Source organism: Macaca thibetana, chromosome 12, assembly GCF_024542745.1.
Source record: "Macaca thibetana thibetana isolate TM-01 chromosome 12, ASM2454274v1, whole genome shotgun sequence".
NCBI classification, from domain to species: Eukaryota; Metazoa; Chordata; class Mammalia; order Primates; family Cercopithecidae; genus Macaca; species Macaca thibetana.
Genome location: NC_065589.1, coordinates 101161804 through 101188624, shown reverse-complemented (window position 1 = coordinate 101188624; position 26821 = coordinate 101161804). Strand labels below are relative to the sequence as shown.

The following is a 26821-nucleotide window of genomic DNA, read 5'->3' as shown; positions in this document are numbered from 1 at the left end:
GGTTTTTAAGAGATTATTTACTTGCCTACCATTTTGGATGCTATCAGCTGCCTTGTTAAAAGGATAAATTACATTTTGGTTGAATCCACTGCTTGTTACAGCAAGTTATTCGTTCATTTCATGGTTGCACATTACACATTGTGAAAAAACATTCCTTTTTTCTCTGTTCATAGTCAAGTATCTTTTTGCTGATTAAAATAGCTTCATATTGCATGCTTAATGAAATTGCTAAATACTTGTTTTAAATCACAACTTTGCTTTTTTAAAATACTGTTATGTTCTTCATTCTAAAAGACCATCTGCTTTCAATTGACAATGGGTTTCATGAGTAATGCTAAGGAGAAACACTTTACACTTAAACACATTTTTGCTGGAATAAAGGGTAACACTCCACTACTACTTACACACATTGAACACTTTTGTTTAGTGCCTAAAGGCCAAACATGTCATTACTATAATGAGAGTTTCTATAACAGATTTATCTGGTCCCAGGTTCCAAGGTTAAGCACAACAAGTGCTTAACCTGAAGTTCCAAGGTTCCAAGGCACAAGCACAACACTTTAGGAAACAGTAGTAACAGATTATAATTTAAAAATCACTTAAAGTTATCAGAATTATTTTTATACAAAATTAATGCTGCCAAATTTCCAAATTGTACCATCATTTGCTTTTTCATTAGAGAATAGCATATGAAAACTCTTTCCAGTATATAATTACTACTTTTATTGCAAATGAACAACATTAAAATGTCGCTATTGATATTAGAAATATTTCATCATTTATTTTATGAAATTTTAAATTCCTCACTTTATATTTGTTTTAACATGTATCAATTACAATTAAATTAAAATTTGAGGCACTTCTTTGGAATCTAATGAATTTCCCTTCTTTTTTCTCTTCATTTTCTTTTTTATCTATACATAGAGAGGAGTTTTTATGCTTACTTATTCCAATTAAGTCGGAATATTATTGAAACCGAACTTGTTAGTTAAGTAGCTTTGGTTTCCTTGAGATAAATAATGGATCTAATTGTGGGGGCTAAAAGTTAACACAAAATAACACAATAAATTTAAAAACAATAAAATAAAATGCATTGAGAGCAAGCATGTTATTAATACTATTGGAATTAGATCATCTAATCATCAGCCTTTTTAAAATTCTCATCCTTAGAATGAATATTTTAGTCTAGAAAGAAAGTAACTTCCCCCCAGGCCCCCACATCTTGACTGTGGTCATGGCCCTCATGAATGGGCTTTAACTTTGATAGATGTCTCCATGAGAGGCCATGGCTAATGGAAACTCCTCCCCTTTGCATCTTCGCATTTCTGCGGTAAGGAAAGCAGGAAAGTATAGATTCTTTTTGCTATCAGGAGAGGCCTATTATTATATCAAGACAAACGCTTCACATTTTGTAAAACCTAAACCCCTCTTATAAATCACCTGCTTACAAATCTCAAGCTAAATAAAATACCAGGTGAAGCTCTTTTGCTGTCAGACCTGATTAAAATCTGTTCAGACTGAAAGGCTCCAGTTCCTGCCAAAATCTACCTGAAGCAACTCTTCAGGTGTGAGTTTCTCCAAATAAGCATAAATGATAAAACAAAAATAATTGATATACTATTTCTTAAAAATCACAGATTAGTACTTTGATCACATATGGTATATAAAGTATACAAAATTACAGATAATTACTTTGATCACCATATGTGATATGTATAAAAACATGTATACTTTATGATACATAAGATATTTAGGGCGTGGTGCTAATAAGAGCCTTCTATTCTCCATATATAACAGACTTTTTTTACACCTTTCCTATAACTTCAAAATATTTTAATAAAGTGTATAATTGCTGTCTTATAGTTCCGCAGTACCAGTGAAATAAAGTCCCTTGACCAAAGTCAAAAGGATAATTCTTAAAACTGTCCTCAAGAAATTATATGTTAAAAATGTCATCAGATTGTTTCTAAAGTGTAAGGAACATTGCATTTTGGGATAGGTACACACAACTATATTGGGGTAGTTTAATTTTTATCAGAGCTTGGAAATATTCTCTTTAAGCTCCATCAGTATTTCTATCACAGATTTGCCTCTTGGTGAAAATAATGGAGTTGTAAAAGTATTGAAAATGAGACCTTGAATTAAATGTAAATTAGCATTAATTGATTTTCAAGAGATTATTTTTTAGGTTGTTGAGAAGTGAAAGAAAAGCTAATTGATCTGCAGTGTTTTATTCAGTGTTGTTTGTAAGTTTAAGAGAGTCTGAAAGAGTATTTTGCAAGCACCGTAGTGTGATCTAATGGTTTTATGCCCAGTTATTCATCCCTTATATTAGGATATCTTTCTGTAAGTTAAGCAAGGTGAGTAACATTTATACTTATGTTTTACACTGATCCTAATCTCCTAGTCTCCATGCTATCACATGAAAAAGTCACACATATATCAAGTAACTAGATAATTTTCCTTTTATAGAAAAATATTATGTTGTGTGTATGTGCATGAGTGCGTTTGCACATGCGTGAATGTGCATAGCAGCCCTCGAGGGAAGATGGAAGCAAAGGCCAAAGTTAGTGTAGGGATACACATCTACATTCATTTTAAGTTTAGCAATTTAGTTACAAACTATTACTTCAGAGTCCACTTTTTGTGGTGATTCCATTGTTATTATTTTGATAAATAGTGACAGGCAATCAGTACAAAAAAGATTTAAAACTATATTACTGGCTGGCACATGTGCAAATTGGAAAGAACAGAAAAGAAGGTATAAGCCAAGGGGATGTCAATTCCAGTCACGGTTCTGATGTGCCCTTAGGCCTGTTGCTTTACCTCACTGCACTAGTATTTTATTTTTATTTTTTCACCTGGCATGTATGCAGGCTGAACCGGTTTTAGTTCGTTGCATATATAAGTGCCCAGTAAATCAACTTTCACTATCAAGAAATAGAGAATGAAAACTAGGAGTAAAAAAAAAAAAATATATATATATATATATATGTGTGTGTGTGTGTGTGTGTGTGTGTGTGTGTGTGTATCTTTAAGCAAAATTTAACATGAACCTGGACGTCTGAATCTTGATCACAAAGGATGCGACTCACAGTGGGCTGCAGAGGTCCAGTTTATTCACGGGTTAGATCTTGGCTTTACACAGGCCATTCTCAGCTACTTAATAGTATATTATTGATAGCCAATCTAATTACTGCAATTCCTTGAGCCTAGAACACGCATCGAATTTGTTAAATCAGTTTTTGAGGAATAGCAAATTCTCTCACTCTGTCAAATATAAGTCAATCCCCAAAAGTTTAAAACAAATAAATGTCAAACTTACTATATACTTTTATTTATATTTATCAATGAAAAAAATACTTAAAGATTACTAGAAAAATAGTTGTGGTAATGCCAACCCAATTACATGGTTCCAATCAGAGTGCAGAAATTCAACATTCATACCCTCAAGAATCCACTTACCTTGAAGGTAAACTGTTTGCACAAACACATCCATCACTGTAGCAATGAAGGTATCATTAATATCTTGTTAAATGTGTAAACTGCTTTCTGATTTAGGATTGTAAGAATGCATTTAATCTGCCTTACCTCAATTTGGATGCTATTATAGGAAGGCTCTTTTAAGAAAACTAGGAGCAGTATGGATTTATTTTTTCTTTCTTTTATTCTTTACCTTCAATTTCAATCTGAACACAAAGATACCATTGTATTTTTTTTTTTTTTTTGGCTTTGTGTGACATGTGAAAAAGTTCCAGTAGGAATGCAGTGTCATCAATACTCGATTTGGCTGAAATCCTGACAGTTGTCAACATAACAGAGATGGTTTTATTATAGGTTCCTCTACTTGCAAACACTTTCTCTTGCATTTGCAGTTGTAAAGCAGATTCAAATATTTTCTTTCACTATATCAAAGAGTAGGGCCTTGCATAACAACCATCTTTGGGAGGAATGTTTGTGTGTGTGTGTGAAATGATATGTTCTTCAGGGTCTACTTTCCCTTTTGAAATGCTACATTCAATTGTTGCATTGCTGAACCAATTAAATACATATATACAAAAAACTTGTTGACAGTAGTAAAAGAAAGATTGGATGAAAAAATTCTAAAAAGGTAGACTGTCCCTGTCTCAAGGCGGTTTTTCCTTATTTATGTGAAGAAAGTTCACAAAGCAATTGTGTAAATTTCTTAAGGCATGTTGGATATAATTCTGTGATTCCTGAATTCTATAAAGAAGGTACCTAGTGAAATAAACTTCCAATTAAAGTTTAACTTTGAAAATAATCATATATATATATATGTAAAACTATATGTATCTTCAGAGAGTTCTTAGAAATGGATGAAACTATTGTCAAGTGTTCTGCATCATATCTGACACTGCCTATGGACTTATTTTTTAAATCTCAGGCAAAAAAATGTATAGACTGCTCACCCTATGCAGAATAATGGATGGGGATACAAAGAGAGGAAAAGATTTCTGTCCTTAAGGATTCTAACAATGTCAGGAGGGAAACAGTATTTGCTCCTTGAAACAGAAGTAACAGTTATTCTGTGTGTCATACTTAGCTAGACTAGGAAAATCCAATGTAAGGTTTTGGGCAGAGGAAAGGGAGGGTGAGTGACACAATTCAAAAATTGCAAAGTTCAAATTTATCAGCCCAATTCTTCTTTTGGTATAAGTTTTCAAATTCAAACAACATAAGGATATGCTCATTGTAAGGTCTTAAGTTTTGTTGTTTTCTAAGTCCTTTTCCTAATGGAATAGTTAGAACCATGAAAGTCTCCTTCTATCTTAAACTACTTAAGGTTTAGAGCTATGCCTTATGTTCTGAAAAACATTTTGTTGTAATTTAATGTTGGTGACGAAGTTATGAAGCAGCATCAAACCAACCTACCTTTTCATTCAACACAATGAGGAAAGCGCACCATAACTTACGGAGTATTATTGGGAAAATATTTACCTGGTAAGAAAACAGCCAGAAAAAATTTTGGTTGTGTGATATTCTATAGGTAAATATAATACCATAATAAACAAAAGAAAAGCTGGAAAATATTCTAAAGAAGACTAAAAACCTATGACAATTACAGGCAATGCATTATCCTTGGTTGGATCCTAGATTCGGTAAAATAATTACAAATAAAACTCTGGGGACAATTGGAGAAATTTGAATATGAATTATATATGATATAGTATTATACCTGTGTAAGGGTTATATAAGAATATGTATTGTTCTTAGAAAGATTTAGGTCTAAACACATGTCTGCATGTATTAAAATGGTTCGGCAAAAAACATGTATAAACATACAAATGTATGTGTGTGAACATGACAAATATGCATTAGAGACAGATAAAGAAAAAACAAATGGCACAAAATGTAATGCTTGATAAATCCAGTGTATACAGGTGTTTATCATACTGTTATTCTGATATTTCTGTCAGCTTAAAGTTCTTCACAATAAAAAGCAGAGGGAGGAAATTCAACTTTTAAAACAAATAACAAGTTATCTTTATGAGATAAGCTGGTGACTAAAGATGTCTTCAAATATATTTTAAAGGCTGGGCGTGGTGGCTCACGCCTGAAATCCCAGCACTTTGGGAGGCCAGGTAGGTGGATTGTGAGGTCAAGAGATCAAGACCAGCCTGGCCAACATAGTGAAACCCCATCTCTACTAAAAATACAAAAATTAGCTGGGCGTGGTGGTGGGCCCCTGTAGTCCCAGCTACTCGTGAGGCTGAGGCAGGAGAATCACTTGAACCCAGGAGGTGGAGGTTGCAGTGAGCCGTGATTGTGCCACTGCACTCCAGCCTGGCAACAGAGTGAGACTCCATCTCAAAAATAAATAAATAAATAAATAAATAAAAACAAAAATAAAAAAATATATATATAAGCAAAATTTGCTTGTGTTTTATGGGTTGAATTGGTCCTCCCAAAATTCATATGTTGAAGTCCTAAACTTCAGTACCTCAGAATGTGACTGTATTTCAAGATAGGATTTTAAAGAGGTAATTAAGGTAAAAGAAGTTGTATGGGTGGGCCCTAATCCAATATGATCTCATCCTTATGAGAAGATGAGATTAGGGCACAGATACACTCAGCGGGATAACCCTGTGAAGACACTAGACGAAGACAGCTACCTGCAAGCCACAGAGAAGGGCTTAAGAATGAAACCAACCCAAGACCTTGATTTCAGAATTCCAGCCTCCAGAACTATGAGGATATAAATGCGTTTTGTTTAAGCCACCCAGTCTGTGGTATTTTCTTAAAGCAGCCCAAGCAGACAAATACACGATGTTAGTCGGAATTCTAATGACTCCCAGTGACCTTCACCCTTGTCTGACCCCTCCTCTCTTTTGAATGTGGGTAGAACCTGTGAGTATAATGCGATATCATTCTTAGGATTATATCACATTCCACGACAAAAGGGAGATAGCTAAGTGTTCTAGTCACATGATGTCTTTAAAGACAGAGTGTTTTCCCATTTGGCCACAGAAGCGGAAGCCAGGGATTTGAATCATGAAATGTGAGAGCATTTTGACACACCACTGTTTGGTTTGAAAATGGAGGGGTCGCATGCCAAGACATGTAGATTGCTTTTAATTGTTGAGCGTGGCTGCAGCTGCAACCAGAAAGAAAATGTGTTCTTGGTCCTAAAACCACAAGAAACTGAATTCAGCAAAGACCCTAAATGAACTTGGAAGCCAATTCTTCCTCACACCCTCTAGATAAGACCCCAGCCTGAGGGACTCCTTGATCTCAGCCTTGTGAGGCCTTATGGAGAAAATCCACTTGATCCCACGTGCTCTTCTGAACCACAAAACTGAGAGATAATAAATGGGTTTCAACATGTTAAATCTGTGGTAATTTGTTACGCAAAAATTAAAAAAAAAAAAAAACTGATTTAAAAATCCAGATTCTTCACTGTTACATTCAACAATCTGTTTTTAAAGTGTGTGTGTGTGTGTGTGTGTGTGTGTGTGTGACAGAGAGGCTAAGATAATGTTGTTATACTTATTTTTTTCAGATTAATTTGTTTATATACACACAAACTTCACGTGTATATGTATATAAATATTAAACTATATAAATTATACGGTTATTAACACAATGACATATATACTTTTATGATCATATCCTTTCTCATTGGAAAAATAAATAATTTAAATCCTCTCTCCAATTATTACTACATCTCTCTTTCATTTTTGGCATATTTATCTTATTATTCCCAATATCAACCACAGGCCCTATCATACAGTAGTCAATTAAAATTTGTTATGTCTACACTGAGTGACTGAACATACACATATCTGGATAGCATATATACATGAGGTTGAATGGCATCATGGAAAGCAGGTTGACTTGACTGCAGTGTGACATAGGTAGGCATGACAATCTTGTTCCACTAAGCATCAAGATGTTGACTGGGAATCCCTTGAACTCCAGACTCTATAGCATGCTGCAGTGTTCGCTTGTAGCTCTATCACTTAATTACTTTAAGTAAAACTCCTTGTGCTTTATTTTTATCACCTGTAAAAGATGACCATGAATATTATCATAAGTAGGGCCACCAATTTCCTATCGTGTCATCATGCAAATTAGAAAATAGTGCCTCCTCTTCAAGATAATTTATTCCCATTTGTGAGAAAATATATATACCCATGCTACGTGCAATATTTATGTCACTCCAGGACCTTGTACAACCTGAGCAACTGTGCCTAACACTCTGCTCAGGGTTTTTGTCAGGATCAAAGGAGATAATCCATGTAATCTTCACAGCACAGCATCTGGCACATAGGAATCATTCATTTGTGTCAGTAATCATCATTAATCTCTATCATAAACATCATCTTCTTTAACATGGAAAGAAAAGCATCTTACCAGAATAGATAAAATGAGAAAAAAACTAGCATAGGTTAAAGCTATGGCACACAAAAACGCATGGGATAAATTGTTGCTTTTATGTGCTCAGAAGCACCTTCATGCAGTAGTCCCCCAATAAATAGCTGCTGATTGATTCGTTTCTAGATTTTGTAAATAAAAAGCACCTACATATTATGAGAAATGTAGTTCAATGACAAAATATTCTTTACTATTTAAGTGAAAATAAATAATGTGTCATTTATTTCAAAATTGAATTGCCTAACATATGCACATTTGAAAGCAAAATTTAACAAAATTCCCCAAAGGCCCTTGTGGAGAAAGAAATGTTTCTTTTTATTGTCAAATTACATAGAATTTATTGTCTAACCCAATGGTAGATTCAGAATTGAAAATTACAATAATCTAATATAGATTATAACCTAATATAGAATATTAATTATATACATGTTTGGATGTATACATCTGTTATATATTTCTACTGTTTTCCTCAGAAAATAATAGTATTTAGGTCAAGTATGCAAGTTTGTTTATATATGCATGCATGTGTGTGTTTCTATATATTTTAGAGACAAGATCTCACTCTATCACCCAGGCTGGAGGGCAGTGGCTCAATCATAGCTCACTGCAGCCTCAAGTTCTTGGGCTCAAGTAATCCTCTTGCCTTGGCCTCCTGAAACACTAGGATTACAGAGTTGAACCACTGCACATGGCCCATTTTTTGTGTTGTAACGAGATAGCTTTGCAAAGAGAGCGATTAACTGCACTTCTATCTACATGTCATAGATCAACAGGAGGACGGGTCTCAGGCAAATCTATTTCTGAAAAGTTTGGAGCAACCCATCATCTGTCAATACTTGAAAAAACCATACATTTGCAGTATGTTTTTTAGTGGAATTTCAATGAGAAGTGCTTTTTCATTTGAATAGTAACTCTGTGTAATTACATTATGTGTTCTTAAAGGTCTGTAACTACCTTTATTTACCCCACCAGAAACTGGTGGTTTCATTTCCCATTTCTTTAACAGGCTTATAATGTCTATAACATTAATACTCTAGAATTTAGTAATATTTCATACATATCTTCAAGAAAAATATAAGACATTTTTAATTGCTGGATTGTTTTTCCACTGGTATTAAATGAAACTGTAATAGATATATAGTAGGATATGGAATTTATCTGGTAGTGCTGCCATAACAAAATACCACACACTGGGTGGCGTAAACAACAGAAATTTATTCTCCTACAGTTCTGGGGGCCATAAGTCCAAGATCAAGAAGTCTGCAAGGTTGGTTTCCTGTGAGGCCTCTTTCATTTGCTTGCAGATGGCCACCTCCTTGCTAAATTCATGCTTAATTCTAAGATGAGTATTTTATATTAACAATTACTTTTCTGTTGGCAACTCAGTCAGAGGTGTTGGGAAGTGTTTTTGTTTTCTTCTTTGCAGATGGGTACCCAGGAAAATGTCTCAGTTGAGGAATTCTTCTCTCTTGTATCTAACCTTTCAGGGTTGGCCAGTGAATAATATGTGCATACTCTTCCCTCCCAAGGTATCTTTCCTCAGAGCAAAAATAGAAACTATGAGATGAGTGGATTGCTACAAACCCTATCCACTGAATTCGATCCCTCCTACCCAAGCCTTCTTTTTACCTATCTTTGCCTGAACTTTTCTCCTTTGAGTGCAATTCTGCCATCCTGAAAAACAGAAAAGCTAATGTTACAAAGTTTTTAGTAAAAACAAAAAACAAAACAAAACAAAACAAAAAACCAAACACTCAAAGTCAGTTATATTGCCTGAACTTCAACAGGGCCAATATAGCAGTTAGTAAACTGATGAGATGCTCTGGCCTACTGAAAATTCCATAGGCATAGAGTAGAGGTATTTCAGGGTAGAATGACAGAAGACATGGGGAGAAAAGAAGGCATCCCCATTAAAAATAAATTCCTAGAACACAACATCCTTTAGTGCTTCATTTAGCAAAATATGTCATTTTAGAAGCACTTCTGAATGAAAGTCAAATGTAAATTTTATACACTGACTATAAAGAATAAAACGTCCTCCGGGAAGAAATGTGCTCACCCATGAAAGGTAAGAAGCCTTCATCCACAACCCCAAATGCTAGATTAGTTATAGAGAAATGATGGATTGAATAGTTTCCGGGAAGACTCCTTGCTCAGCCTTCAGCTTTGTCCCTGTAGAGTCCTGCAAGAGCGTTTGTTTACAGTACATCATCTTTTAGGCCAAGGAGATTTCACCAGTTGTTTCTAGAATTCCTGTATTTCATTTCATCCCTTTTATTTTACATCATTTCAAAGTTTTCATTCCCCATAGTTTATAGCCCCACTTGAGGGACATGTGTCCCCTTTTATTTGTGACCTGTGGTCTTGTATCAGAAGACTGAAAAGCAGTGAATTCTTGAGTGAAAAGGTGAGGCTTTGTCATTGCTGAGCTCACTATGGCTGTGTGAATTGTAGTTTCATCACCTATGCCTGCAATCAACTATTTTTTTTTTTTTTAATTGCAGAGGCAGACTCTCAGAGACCCATTAGTGCATTGTGAGGGCAGAATGAGGAGAAATGTCACCCCCTACTCCGACCCCACTGTACCGGGGAACTGTACCAATGTTAGGCCCTTTCAATTCACAATTACACTGATCCCCACCTTCCTATCACCCCTGCATATCAACTCTTAAGTGGGAGTCTTTTTATTATTAAAGAAGGGTCAATGCTTTTTGGCCTCTCTACTGCTGAAGAGAGGAGTCTCAGAATAAAATGAAGAACAAAACAGAAAGAATTGAAAGAGACATAAACTGTCCTCATGGGTCTCATATGCTTTCCCTTTAATCTGTAAGATCATTTTGGCTTTTCTACCTAACGAAAAGCTTAGCTTTGTGACTCTCATATATTAGCTCATTGCAAAGTGACCTCTAAATCAACATTACTTAGAAACACGGACCATACTTCTATCTGTTTTATAGTTCCTATAGTCTACTTTCAGTGCCTTATTCTACTATATAATTTTAAAGGGTGGTATCTGTTTGCTAATAACCTCCCACCTGAATTCTATTTTATTTCTCTGACCTATGTCAAAGGTAGAAAGTTTAGAAGGAAATTATAAAAGGATTTCTATCTTATATCCAAGGGGAAAGGTCAGTGTATGAATATAAGAAGTTCATTAAAATCCTACTACCTAAATAAAGTCTAAAATCTCACAACAATGGAAACATAATAGAAGCACTGGTCAATTCATGCAGATTCACATCTCACCTAATGACTTATAGCCATTTTCATTTTTCATAGATGCTTCTCTTCCTAGTACCCAAGAGACTTGCTCTTTTTATGGCATTGTTCAATTAGAACTGATCACTCCCAAAGCCAGTGTGAAACAACCCTTTTGGGATGGCCTTCCATGATTTTCAAATGACAATGTATTTTTAAATTAGGTGGCCTGAGGATTCTTTTAGGAATTGGATCCTGCTTTATCTCAGTATTTCAAAAAAGGAGGGCAAGTTCAAAGAAATATAAACTCTGTTTTCACTAACAAGAGCCAGCTTAGAAGGAGAGAGAAGGATTATAAACTCAAATTCTTTATTTTTTTAAAATGAGATATTATCTACATTTCAGGACTGCAGTGTCAATTAATATTTTTGACTATTGTATTTTTTAATACATGTATTTCAAATTTAGCCAATTATTCAACATCAATGATTTTGAAAGAGTTCCTAGAAAAAATCACCTGCCCCCAAATAATTTCTATACCAAATTTATCCCAGTGTTTGAATGTAATATATCTGATCATTGGAAATTATTTATAACTTAACTTGATTAGCATATGTAGATTAAACCTCTTCTCTAGCCATGCCCTTAGGGAATAGAACTGACTTTCAGTTAGGTTTTGAGTAAGAATGAGAGAGGATAGACTGAGAGGGGGCAGTTGGATGGTCTTTCAAAAGAACCTCAAGGTAAGGTGCTTCGTTGTGGGCATCTGGAAGGCAGATGGGGTATGGAGTGGAGAAGGAATGTTACTATGGAATAGGCACTCATTCTGAGCACCTTACTGTGAGGCAGGTACTATCATTTCCATTGTACAGATGGGGTAATGGAGGCACAATAGGGTTAAATTAGTTGTTCAAGAGCAAAGATATTCATGGAAAAACTGAGCCTTGGAGCCAAGCAGTTGCTGTGACCATGCACTGTCCGTAACATCTCCTATGCAGCAGATGCCAAGGAGGAGAGTGAAGGGATACTGTGGTATATACTACCAAGTTCCTTTGCCTGCCCAATATCTCTTCTTCCCTTTTCTTTACTAGCAGAACACAAAATATTGTTTTGGAAAGCAACCAGGTCTTGTTGACAATACTCGTTGCCCCATGCTCCGCATAACCCATTCTGGTGAAGGAGATCTACTGTGTTTGCTTTCTGTAAAATTTATCCTTTTCCTGACAGAGAGGCTCAGCTGGCATTTGCCTTTTCCCTTTTCTCTTTTCCTTCTGGCTGTCCAAAATGAAATTATCTACTGGGGGAGAAGCAGCCATACTGTGGATATGGAACTGAGTAGGAGAGATAGAAGAAGCCTGTTGGTATTCTGAATCTGTCACATCAGTTCTGAATTATCCACGTTTGCAACTTCTCTTTTTATGAAAAAAGGAAAACCCTATTTGATTAAGTCACTGTTTCTATAACATGTGGTCAAATGCAATCCTAACCAATAAGGAAGTATGCAAAAATAGAAGGAAACAAAATCCAGTATATGTAGACTACACCATATTGCATCAGTCTGGCACCATGACTGGTGGATGCAAACACAATTCCGTGCTTCATGCATTCATTGCGTAAGGTTATGCTGTTCCATCTAGCAGCAGTGCCTGAGCACAAACCTACCTGAACTGTACAGCAGATATATTTCAGCTATGCTACTACAACAAAGATTTGGCAAATTATATAGCCTGTTGGGCAGATCTGACCTGTGGCCTGTTACTGTACAGACTGTAAGCTGAGAGATTTTGTTTTCTTCCTCCTTTTTAAAGGTTTTCAAAACAAACTGAAAAATAAATAAAAACAAAGAATATGCAACAGAAATCATATGGACCTTTAAAGCCTAAATATTTACTATCTGGTCTTTACAGAAAATGCATGCTGACCCTTGTAGAAGGACAAGACAGAGAAGAGTCCAGTTTGCAAATATTGCTTAGGCCTTTTTTATTATCCTTTGTTGGTCAATGAGTTATTATGTCCAAAACATGATCTGTGACGGAAGAACACACTCAATGATTCTTTGAGGAGGAATGGGCAGGAAACAGGGAAGAAGATTGAATAGCATGGCTAATACTTTCCTTTCTTAAAAAGAAAGAATCTAGTTTTAAGTATAATGATGTCAGATATCCAGAAAATATCATACATCAGCTGGAGCCAAGTGTTGAAAAAGAAGTATCATTAAGCATTCCACAGAAAATTCTAGAAGGAATTAAATTTTGAATACCTCAGAAGTGCCTTTTAAGAAGACGTTCCTGTTACAGGTGGTACCAAGCTTTCATTCTCTAACTAAACACTTCCACTATTTATTTTCATTCCCATCACATGCTATGCTAACAACACTGGGTTAAAAACCATGAGTAGAAAGATAGTGATTTCCCTGATTTTCTATTCTCATTGCCTATAGAACCTAAAACTGGTGTTAGTCTTTATTTAGACACTTGAAAAATTATTTTAAACAATATGCAGAAATAAAGGCTTTCATTTTTATGACTCAAAGTCCTTTCTCATACACAATGGTAAGATTATAAATTATTAAAATTTTCCAGTTGTGTATTTTAGATAATTCTTCCCAACATGAAATCAGCTTAGTTGTAAGTCAACCTCGTACAACAGTTTTCTATGTGTATTGCTGTTAGCGAACTTTAACTCCTGCTTCATGAATGCTAGAGAATACCCTAGAGCCTGGGAACAAACAAACACAGAAGAGAAGGAAAACATGGACTTGATACACTTTCAGATTTCTAAATATCTAAATTTTATTTAGTTTCTAGGATTTCTTATTGTTCTGTACATATGTTTTCCTTCTAAAGCATTTTATAAGTAAAGCTTTTCTTCTTGCTAAACAATATCCATTTAATTCCTGTTAGAATTTTGTCACTTCAGAGATTTCACAATGACACAATAAATTCTATGCTACATCATTTTAAAGCTAAGTGGATTTCCAAAAAAAATAACTATTGCATCAGCTGTTTTTATCTAATATTTTGAAGATACAAAATATTTGTCTTCAAATCAAAGATGTTAAAATACTTTTGTTCGTATTCTGAGCACAAAATTAACCTTCCTAAGAATCAGTCTCCAAGGTTTTCCATTATTAATATTTATCTTTCATATCAAATGTATACATTCATATAATTATAAAATTATGCAATTATTTTATGTAGATTAGTGAAGACTGCATGTGAATATCATAAAACAACACATTACAAAGTACTGTGATTACAGAAAATGATAATGGTGAACATCTGGATTGAGAAATTTAAATTTGCAAAAGACTGATATTTTCATAAAGCTTTTTTTTCTAAGCATGTCTGAATTTCAACTGGTATTGACTGAAACCATTTATATGGAACAGGCTAATTAAATATAAATCTAAATATCTTGAACAGATTAAATGAATAAAACAGTTAGAAAATATAGTTATTTCTCTGTCTTTGTTATGTGGCTAATCAATAAAGAGCAGTTTCAGTGTTGCCTTTAAGGTTATTCAGCAATGTTAATGTTAGAGGATAAAATACGAATGGCCAAAGTGAAGAAACGTTTTAAATTTGAATCCATCAAATGTTATTGGAGAGAAAAGGACTATATGCTTAAACTGCCAAAAATATCTTGAGCAGGTATGAATTTTATTTTACAAACTAAGTAAGCAGAATATCAATCTCTATTTTTAATTAACTGACATTCTATTTCCAAATTGAGGCCTCTGTCTGCTAAAAGCCCCTAATCTCTGTGAACTGAAGGACCCCCTTATTACACAAATTCAAGGTGGTATGTACCTTATCGGCAGGGCGGTTGTTCAAATATTTAACAGAATTGCAGTGGGACTTTAACCATTTTTAGTAGATGCCTAATCAATCGGGGTGAATACTGCTCAGTGCACACAGGCCTGGTCCACTGGTGTGGGCCTGCTGGGTATCTGCCATGATTTTAGAGACATGGAGTGGGCATAGGAGGAGGGCGGAATATTTGTCATCACCTACTTTGACATGCATTGAGAGGTCTCTTTTCTCTCTGGACTTTACCTACTGACTACACAGGTTAGTACTGCCCCTTTAGACACAAAATTTCTCCAGTCTGATTCTCCACTGAGCTCCCTCTTGAGCACAAAGGGAACATCCTTGTTCACCATTCTTCACCAGCATGAAGGAGACTTCGGCCTAGAAGTGCCATGCTACCATTTCTTCTCAACTACTATCGCATTGTGCCAGTCACACAGTTCTATGGCATTTCTCCTCCACTCTGGCTTTCCTGCATATCAATTATGCAAATCTATGTCATGTCCTTGTGATTTTCTCCATCACAGAATCCATGGGAGGATCAGGGCAGAATGTGAGACCCCATTACCAAAATTAAAGAACCCTGACTCTTACTCTGATTATGCTATGGCAGTCTTTCCTTGTAGCTAAAGAGGAGAGAATTTCATTTCTAGATAGCACTTGAAAATGAGAGGGCTAAAGCTTAAAGAGAGTTGGGATATTGAAAAGTGGTCTCACTATTTGTATAATGTAGGACCAAAGCATTTATTATTGTTGTTTTTCCACATTCCTATATCTCTTCATTCATATGCACAATACTGAGATTTATCTTCCCTTTTCAAACACCTTTATTAAGATGTAATTGACATGACATAATTTGCCCATTTAAAATGTGCATTCCTGTGTTTTAAAACATATCAACAGAGTTGTGCAAGCATCATCACAATCTAATTTAAGAACATTTTCATCAACCCCCAAAAGACCATATATTCAATAAGAGTCATTCCTCATTCCCTTCCCTGTGACGCACCTTACCTAGCTCCTGGCAACCTCTCTCTGCTTTTCTATCTCTATAGATTTGCCTATTTTGCATCTTGTATATGAAGGGAATCATAAAACATGTGATCTTTTTTGATGAGCTTCTTTCCCTTAGCATGTTTTCCAGGTTCATCCATGTTGTAGCATGCATGAGTCCTTCATCCCTTTTTATTACCAAATAATATTCCTCTATATGGGTTTATCACAATTTATGCATTAGAATTTTTCCTATGAATCTTTTATTTTTAACTTATCTGCTGAGAACCTTGTCTATGCTGTAAGGAGTCTAGTAAAGAGTTTTGAAAGGATTTTGGGAGTTAACTAGTGAAATTGGCGAAAATTAGAAATGTAGCAGTAAATGATTATAACCTCTTCCTGTGGAAAAAGCGATCAGCTCAAAATAAAGAGAAGCAATTCTTGCAAATATTCAAGTATTCACTGTTTGAGAAACCTTAAAAAGACTGTCGAACATAAAGGAAATTAGTAAGCATTTGCCTCTAACAGCAAGATTTTCTTCAAAACTGTGTGCAAGACTTGAAAACGGATAAATGAAAATGGAAAATGGAACCAATAATTGTTATTTCAACATTATCAAGCAATGAAGATGATGTATTTTTTTTCACATTAATTTCATACAACTATGTGGTTACTCTGGGGATGATATTGACATGTCAGCATACCTGGTTGCCTGAGGAGCACAGGTTGATATGAGAAGTTCTAGAAATATCACTACCAATATTCAGGGGACTGTTCATACCCCTTATGATAAGTGGGTATTAAAAAAAGTGGGCCATATGTAGCTATGGTCATATTATTATTTATAATTTTGTTATAGTGGTATTTGTAATATGGAAAAAGCCTTCGGTGGATTCCAAGTTATAGTAGTACAAGTATGATTAGGATTCATATATACTAAGGGTTTCTGAATGTGATATTATAAAGACAAATATCCTAACTCTATGAATGGATAAAGTTTCTATCTTTCAGTCTCAAAGGAAAATATGTTCAATTATATGTGTAGTGCCTTAAAATATTAATAGAAATAACATAGGAACTAAAGCTTGATTTCTTCAATATTCCTTCTGTCTCAAAAGGTGTGAGATAATTTATTGGGGACGGTCTTTTCCCTTTTAGTTCTATATTTTAAATAATTTTTTTCTCAAGTCATTTTTTTCTAGTGTTAACACAATCACATTGAAATAATTAACCTCACATTTTCTTCCTTTCATAAGTTAATTCACACTCCAAAACTGCATTTTAGGCTCTCTTTCACATACTCATATTTTTAAAAACACAAACAAAAGTTTTCAAATTTCTTAGGCTATTTGGGAAAAAGAAAGAAAAAGAATAATCTAGAACAGCAGTCATCTGTGAAAACAACTGACATTTCGTTTGACATGTAAGATAAATCCGAATGGCATGAGAACCTTTCTACTCACAGGTATCTAAAGACTCGTCTGAATCATCAGGGCAGTCAGGGTCCCCATCACACAGCCAGCTCTGGGAGACACAAGTCACATGATCGTGGCAAAGAAATTCACCAGGATCACACAACTGCTGATCTGAAAATGAAAATGTTTCGAAATAAAATATGAATGATCTGAACATGGGCAGAAGGAGCAGTACAAAGATGAAATGTGAGAAAGCAATACATAAAAGGTATATGAATATGATCCACATTTTCTGTTCAGCAACAAAGACAAACCAATTATTTTTCTTAATTTTAACTACTCAGCTCAAACACACAATTTTAATGCACTTGACTTTGTTATAGGTTCACACAATCTGTTCTGGAAATAGTCAAAAATTCTGTTTGTGTTTATGACTCGGGGCTTTATCGGATCAAAGACGGAATATAGATATTTCAGCAAGTAAGTTTTATATAAGATGTTGAATCAAAGCAGAGGCTCTTGAGCATAGAAATTTTAGTTTCTCAGCTCCGAGAGAAAGAAAAAATCAGTTGAGTTAAATATTAATATTATAGTTAAAAATCCATTTCTGAGATTCAGTTCTTAACTATCCATCCTGATACTGGGACTTCGTGTCTCTACGTGAGTTGGATACCCAATATCACAGTATTTTCTTTTCTTTTTTTTTTTTTTTTGGCCATGACTTCCAAGGTGACAACTTCTGCTACTAGATGGCAGAAGTGATAGTAAACTTCCATAAGGTTTTTTTTTCTAACTCAGATGTTCTACAGTTGGTTGTGACTAAAATGTCTGCTGTTTTCCTTCCTTTGTTTCAGGATATTTGATATCTTCAGCCTTCCCTTAAGTCCTCTCAAACTTGTCAGATGTTTGTTTTTTCACAACATATTTACTTATACCATGTGAGTCCCTTTAAAAACTAATTCTTCTCTACATCTTAGTATGCCTGAAATAGGAATGTTTCTTACAATCACGGTCTCTGAACGTGAAGAAGTGTTGGGAATATCTTAGCCATTATATTTCACTGGTAATTTTGTTATGTGTACATAAAAATAACTTAAGATAAAAAAAAAAAACCAACATTAAATAGCTCTCGGTGAGCTCTTTCAATAAATATCAAATAAAAATTTTAAGTGATATGAAAGCATTAGGCCATAACTTAATTGACAATTTTGCCTGAGCAATATGGAAAATAATACTACATATTACTCTCAGTGGTATCCTAGATTTGATTTAATATGGTACATATTTCCTTTCTCTCCCTCAACTTCCCTCCTCCTGATACCAGCAGCATAAATTTCAGTAAATACGTGTTACAAACACATATATCTTTAAAATCTACAGATGTGGGGTATAAGTGTAGCCTTTTCCATACTCAAGCTATAGCTATTTTATCCTATTATATTTTCATTAAGTTAACCACCAACAACATGCTCATCACCATCACTATCATAATGATTTTTTACATTAAGTTGCTTGAGCATACTTTGTATTTGGCCCCAGACTTGGTGCTGTAGAATCAAAGATGTAGAAGCCAGTCTTTGTCTTAAAGGATCAAATAAACTAGTTGTGTCTACAGATCTCACTCCCCAAAAAATGGTAAAAGAAGAGGCCACAGGAAGAGACAGGTTGAGACAAATTTTTAAAAAAAATAGTTTTGGGATGCCTGCATTCCTCTCAAGATGGGTGGGCTTTGGATAAGTGGAATACAGGACATTCCAGATAAAGTTTAAACAGTTGCTAAGGTAATAACTATTGCAGTGCATTTGAGATAAAACACATTTTCTACTGAAATGGAAATGTCATTCAGGTTATAAGACCTGGGTTTTCCCCACCAAACAGTGGTATGTGATATTTATAAGTATGCGTGAATGCTAGAGGAGGAGTGCTTACATTTTGCTTTAGGTTGTCACATAATTTTTGAAGTTAATGTAGAGAAAGAGCATGGAATAAAATTCAAATTATTTTACTTATAGATAAGGAGACCATATAATTTATCACCAAGCTGAGAGAGTTCTGAGACTGAAAGCAGGTTTATTAGTAATTACACTGGGACAACACGTATAAAATAAGTTTATCCCAGAAAAGTCAGAATGGATGTTAATTTTATCTATAGCTACTTTGTGTTTGATCTATGATCTTGAAATGCTAGATTTTACCTCATTCCTCCTAAACCATAAAAAATTGTTATGTGGAGAGGGGGAAATGTCATTCCATAGTGTGTAACTCAGTGAATAATTGATAAGTGCTTGCTGAAAATATAAAGAAGTAAAGAAGACTATAAAAATGATTTCTGGTGTTGGAATAGAGCATCTTAAAAACATAGGTCAAGATCAGTTATGAAGGACCTTGATTGCCATTAGAAGTATTCTGTCTGTAATTTGAAGCCATGGAAAATACTTAAGAAAAGGTAATTAATAATAAAACATGTGACAAAGCCATCTCCTAGGAGACTCTTACAATTCTCTAGAGAAGAGTTCAAGATGATTGGACTAAGGTATTGGGGAATTAAATGAATTCTAATGAATTCTAATCATAAACACTCTGATCCAAGTGATGTGACATATGAGTTAAGAATTGGTGACTAAATACTTGAAAGGCCCCAATAGGTCTTCAAGTATATAAACTTAAACAATGGATGGCGTCATAAGATCAAGTTATGATATGTAGATAGAAAAAAAAAAAGACTGGTTTCATGTGTACATATGTCTGTGAACCTGCTTATGGTGGGGAGTGGAATAATAGTAGAAATAACAGAAGAATAAATAGTGAATGTTTTATAGTGCTATGTAGTGCAAAAAGCACCACCCCATCTCAATTTGTTCATTCATTTATTTATGCCACACATATTATTGAACCTCTACTGTGTTCTAGGCACTAGGGATACCATAATGAAAATAAATAAATAAAAATAGAGCGTAATGCCTGTGATCATGGATCTTACATTATAAAGGGAGGAGAGAAACAAAAACGAAACAAATGAGCTAAGTGTATAGCATATTAAAAGACAAACCTTATTGAGAAAAGTAGAACACAGATGGGAGACTGACAGAGTTTGGAGGCAGGTACATTTCAAATAGGTGGTCAGAGTATATGTCACAGAGAATATGACATTTGAATAAAGGCTGAAGTAAGGTGAGAGTGACACCCACTTGAATTAAAGGTCAAGGGCTAAGGATTTGAGGCAGGGGGGTGCTCAGCAAATTTAAGGAACACAAAAGAGGTCAATGTGCCTGCAGAAAAAGATAAATTAGGAAAAGATGTGGTAAGGGGAGTATGGGATTCCAGAGATCAGGTAATTTTTTTTTTTTTTTAACTAAAAACAAACAAACAAATAAAAAACAGGATGGAGGACCATTAAAAGATTCTGAGGAGTGTAACAGTGTTAACAACTTTTCCATTCCCGTAGTTCTGCAAGTGACAGGGAGGGTTACAGCTCATTGACTCCTGCAGCCAGCAGCTCAGTGGGCGGGAGCGTTATAGCTCTTTGCTTCCACCATTCAGAGAGTTCTGGGTTCTTGTGCCACAACCAATAATAAGGCATGCAGACTGGAGAGGGTTAAGGCAGAGATTTATTAAGTGACAGAAAATATGTCAGCAGCAAGAGGGGGCCCAAAAGAGGGTTGCCTGCTGCGGGGCTAGGTTTGGGGTTTTTATGGGCTGAGAATGAGGAGGAGTGGGTTGACTGGTCTATGAGCCGTTTTTCAAAATGCAACACTCAGGAAGAGACAGGATAGTGTAAAGAACCAATTGGAGGCAGAAGTGAAGGCTTGGCCCACAACCAATTGATAGCTTTAGTGACTTTTTGCAAATGAAGAATTTGTCTGTGGCCAATCACAGAAAGATAGATATATGTAAAACAGATGAAAGGTAAGAGATAATCGGGAGGAAGAGTACAAAATGGGACAGAGGCACCAAGGGGAGAGAAATGTGCCCCCAAAATAGTGAAATTTCTTCATCCGGGCTCACAGAGTGGATGTTTCCATATAGGGATGTGGTCTTTTTCTTATCTGGGGCCTGCAGCTTGATTTTCAGGCTGTTTTTGGTTTGAAGGAGTTCTACCGAGGACCTGCCCTGACTGCCTGACTCAGTGGTTTCTTTCTTCCTCCTCTCTCATCAGGATCTGGCTTATTTTTTTAAAGACTACTTTTGTCTACTATGTTGAGAAGATATACTGCAGTGAAGTGAAGGTGGAAGCAGGGAGATCAACTAGAATTTTATTGCAATGATCCAGGTGAGAGGAGATGGTACTGTGGAAAAACACATTGGTTGAATGGAATTTCAAGACTGTATTTAAACAGGAAACTGAAGTCAAATATTATATTAACCATCGAATAAATGCCAGGATCTTAAATTCAGATATTTGAACCCAAATCTATAACTTTTCAACCATTTAAAAAATATACGGATTATGGGATGTTTTGGAGACATCCAAGAAGAAATATCTAAGAGTGAAATATTTAAGTCTATAATTCAGCAGACTGGGTAAAAATGGAAACAAAAGAGAACTGGGGCTAAAAGAAGTTAGTGAAAAACTATAGGAATAGGAAAAGAAATAGCTGTAGACTAAATTAAAGTGAGAGGAGGGTGGGGGATGAATAGGCAGTCAAAAGAAAGAGGCAAAGAGGTAAGGGTAGGTCAGGCAGGGAGACAGATGAAACAAGGTCCAGCCACAGATACAGGAGGAGGATGCATGGGGAAAGGAGATTTACTAAAGTTATGTGAAATTCTGATAACTGAATCACTCATGACAAAGTTTAAGCACAGTGAGTTCTAAAAATTTAGAGTAGATGCATAGGCTGAGGGAAAGATATCAGTAGAGAAGAGAGACTGGAGGCCTAAGAAGAAGGTGAAAGTAGAGCTATGTGCCGGAGAAAAACTTGTAGAGGTGGAATAAGAACTGAAACAATAGTAGAAACACTTGCCCTGAAGAAAAAGGATGGAAAAATGAAATAGATCGATTTTTTTGCTGGTAGGGAAGAAAGTTAACATAGTCATAGTCGGTTGTGTTTTCTCAAAGAACTGAGAAGCAGGATTAGTTTTAGAAATCTGAAGAAGGTAGTAAGAGGTGAAGCCAGTGGGACTTCCTGGGTCGAGTGAGGACTTGGAGGACTTTTCTGTCTTAGAAGAGGATTTTTAAATGCACCAATCAGCACTCGGTAGCTAGGACTGTAAAATTGACCATTCAGCACTGTGTAGCTAGCAAGAGGATTGTAAAATACACCAATCAGCACTCTGTAAAAATGCACCAATCAGTGCTCTGTAGCTAGCAAGAGGACTGTAAAATGCACCAATCAGCACTCTGTAAAGTGCACCAATCAGTAGGATCCTAAAAGTAGCCACTTAGAGGGAGGATTGAAAAAAGGTGCTCTGATAGGACAAAAACGGAACATGGGAGGGAACAAATAAAGGAATAAAAGCTGGCCACCCCAGCCAGCAGCGGCAACCCGCTTGGGTCGCTTTCTACGCTGTGGAAGCTTTGTGCTTTCACTCTTAACAATAAACCTTGCTACTGCTCATTCTTTGGGTCCGTGCCATCTTTAAGAGCTGTAACACTCACTGCTAAGGTCTGTGGCTTCATTCTTGAAGTCAGCAAGACCACGAACCCACCAGAAGTAACCAACTGTGGACACAGTAGAACAGTAAAGGGTGGTAAAGGTTTAGAATAATTGCGTTAGGGTTAGGAAAGGAATCAACTAAGAATTTGAGAAAGAATAACTTTCTACTAGCAATGAGGATCCAGCTAAGGTTAACAAGTATATAGTTGACAGTTGGATGTTTTATTCATTTTACTTTGTCTTAATATCCAAATATTCTCCTATATGGAGGCATAGATATAGAATAATTCTTAGGGAAAATCTCAGAAGAAAATCCCTTGGGAAAATATGCAAACCAATTGTGATGGTTAATACTGTCAACTTGATTGTATTGAAGGATGCAAAGTATTGTTCCTGGGTGTGTCTGGGGGGGTGTTGCCAAAGGATATTAACATTTGAGCCAGTGGACGGGGAGAGGCAGACCCACCCTTAGTCTAGGTGGGCACGATCTATTCTGCTGCCAGCGTGGCTAGAATAAAAGCAGGCAGAAGAAGGTGGAAGGACTAGACTGGCTGAATCTTCTGGCCTCCACCTTTCTCCTGTGCTATGTGCTTTCTGCCCTCAAACATCAGACTCCAAGTTCTGCAGTTTTTGGGCTTTTGGACTTACACCAGTTATTTGCCAGGGGCTCTCAGACCTTCAGCCACAGACCAAAGACTACACTATCAGCTTCCCTACTTTTGAGGTTTGGGGACTCAGAATGGCTTCCTGGCTGCTCAGCTTCCAGATGGCCAGATCACAAGGGACTTCACCTTGTGATCGTCTAAATTAATTCTCCTAATAAACTCCCTTTCATATATACATCTATCCTACTAGTTCTGTCCCTTTAGAGAACCCTGACTAATACACCACCTATTCTCAATACTCATATGTATATAGAGATATACACAAATCCATCATGCTTCAAAAATGACATTTTTTTTTTTTCAGGAATAAGATAGACTTAATGGGATTTACCTAATGATCCTATGTTATCAGCTTGCTAAGGCAAGTTTCAACCTTTAAGGACAATTTACATTGTTACCATTTTGGGGACAGTTTTATGTTACACCTCTAGGAAATTGCAGTTAAGAATAGCCTGCTATATAACCCACCTATTTATTTTTCAACCAGATATTTCTTTTCAAAGTCAGTTTTTAAAAACACTAGGTATAGGATTCAAACGAAAAATTTTTTAGTTTTTCAAAATGATTACCTAAACATATATCCACCCTATTGAGTTCCTTGAATCAGAACCTAAACATGTTGTATATATGTGTGTTTTTCATTTATCTTATTTAATGCTTCATCCCACACTTCTGAGATAGTCAGACTAATCTTATTTTAAATGTCTTCCTATTATATGAAACACAGTGTTTTACACTGTAATTAAAACAAGGAGCTTATGAAAATGTGAAGGCGGTTTCACTTACATCCCTAAGGAAGAAGATCAAAGCTACTACCATGTATATCTCTTTATAATAATAGATTCTTGCAATCAAAAGACATGAAAAGATTAGGACAAGCAGAGCCTACACAGTTTACTCAGTTTGGATTCACCCTGGCATGAGAAAAGCTTAGTATAATTATCCTTCTATACTTATATGAAAACATCTAATTATGTATTTTAATAGAAATTTATAATAAATATTTTTGAAAGTTGGATATAGTCATAGCTGAAAAAAAGTATATACATGAGTTGTCACAGACTAGCTAATTTATATTTTCTCATTTTAAAATCAAGATGAACTGCTAATTTGGATCTTTTCAGAAAACAGAAACGAAGTCAAATACTAAAACTAACATCAGTAGGGGTCTACTCCACAACTATGTAACCCCTAGCTCCTTGAATATTTTACCATGATTAATTTACAAAAATCATATATCATCTTTCCTAAAAGTTCACTTGTTATACTAATGTTGTATATACTAATATTACCTTAATAATTGCCTAATGAATGTATAAAAGGCCACTATAGAAAAACTTTAAGGAAATATAAATGATTCATTCTGGTAGCTAATTACAAATTAAATGTAAAGGAGGGATAGCATGCATTAAACAGCAATATCGCCGGGAACTCAGATAATAAGGTTTAAAAATACTTTCAAAGAATAGGTAAGATAGATACAATCGTCTGAACAGCTAAGTATTAGGGAAATGCTGTGACTTATGTTTTCAGAGTTTAGTTAACATCAAATACTTATTTATTGTCTCTACATCTCATTGCTAATTTAAACATAGAATGTTTCATGACATAGGATGATTCATACCACAACACTCGTAACTGCTAAAAGAGAAATATGGTTATATTTTCTTTTGTCTCATATAGCAGACAATGAATTCATTACCAGGAGAACAGAATTCTTGTAGAGGCCTACAGAAGATATTACAAATGCAGCTCCAAATTTTGATAAAGTTCATGTAATGTAACAAGAACAATGTTAGTTATCAAATATCAAGTACCTTAATCCGTTTCCTTTACATTCACCTGCCTCAGAAAAATGTACATACGTAGATAAAACATAAATTGTTCAGAATTCCATTTAAATTGTTTTTCATAATATGGTTAGAGGTTTTCTTTATAAATACTTTCTTCTACTGTCATTTTACCAATTCAACATACACTTTTAACTATCATTATTATTTTATTCACTTTCCCTAAATATAACACATATATATATAATTTTTTTTTTTAGATGGAGTCTCGCTCTGTCGCCCAGGCTGGAGGGCAGTGGCGCCATCTCGGCTCACTACAAGCTCTGCCTCCCGGGTTCACGCCACTCTCCTGCCTCAGCCTCCTGAGTAGCTGGGACTACAGGTGCACATCACCATGCCTAGCTAATTTTTATATTTTTAGTAGAGACTGGGTTTCACCATGTTAGTCAGGATGGTCTCCATCTCCTGACCTCATGATCCACCCACCTTGGCCTCCCAAAGTGCTGGGGCTACAGGTGTGAGCCACTGCACCTGGCCAACATTTCTATATCTTGACTGTTATAATCCTTTGTTTGGGATGCACTTTCCTATCCAACACATTTCTAATCAATGATTCACTAAAGTCTAATGGCATTTTAGATACTTTAATAAAAACTTTCTGGCCGGGTGTGGTGGCTCATGCCTGTAATCCCAACACTTTGGGAGGCCAAGGTGGGCAAATCACGAGGTCAGGAGTTCGAGACCATTCTGACCAACATGGTGAAACCCCATCTCTACTAAAAATTCAAAAATTAGCCAGGCATGGTGGTGTGTGCCTGTAATCCCAGCTACTCAGGAGGCTGAGGGAGGATGATCGCTTGAACCCAGGAGGCAGAGGTTGCAGTGAGCTGAAATCATGCCACTGTACTCCAGCCTGGGCAACAGAGTGAGATTCCATCTCAACAACAACAAAAAACCACAAACTTTCCCAGTGAACGTTTTCTTTTTCTGTCACTGGATCCACAACACTCTACTCAAAACACCAAAAAACTTCTATTGTACTTTGCCGCATAAATTGTACCTACTGTGTGATGAACTTCTAGAGGGCAGGGGGTTCTGTTCTAAGACTTCATGTTTACAATAACATAAGACTTCAGGGCTACAGGACACTATATTATGTGAGACAAGCCAGGAAAAGAAAGTTAAACATCTTAAACATGACATGTTCTCATTCATATGTGGAAGCTACAGAAGTTTATCTCATAGAAGTAAAAAGTGGAACAGAGGATACTAGGGGTTGGGAAGGATAGTGGGACAGGGGGGATAGGAAGAAATTTGTTATAGGATACAAAATTACATCTAGATAGGAGAAATAAATTTCTAGTGAACACTAGAATCACTGTAGATACAGTGTAGTATCATTGTAGAATTACTATGATTAACAATAATATATTATAGTTTCAAATAGTGAGAAGGAGG

General features: G+C 35.6%; 1 protein-coding gene across 3 annotated transcripts in view; it reads right to left on the bottom strand.

Moving 5' to 3' along the window:
* The window catches only part of LRP1B (LDL receptor related protein 1B), a 1933102-nt gene that overhangs the window by 1588370 nt on the left and 317911 nt on the right, over positions 1 to 26821 (bottom strand). For all 3 annotated transcript variants that reach the window (XM_050752792.1, XM_050752793.1, XM_050752794.1), the window contains exon 2: positions 17363 to 17485. In XM_050752792.1, the coding sequence (XP_050608749.1) occupies positions 17363 to 17485 (123 nt within the window). The remainder of the gene's footprint in view (positions 1 to 17362; positions 17486 to 26821) is intronic.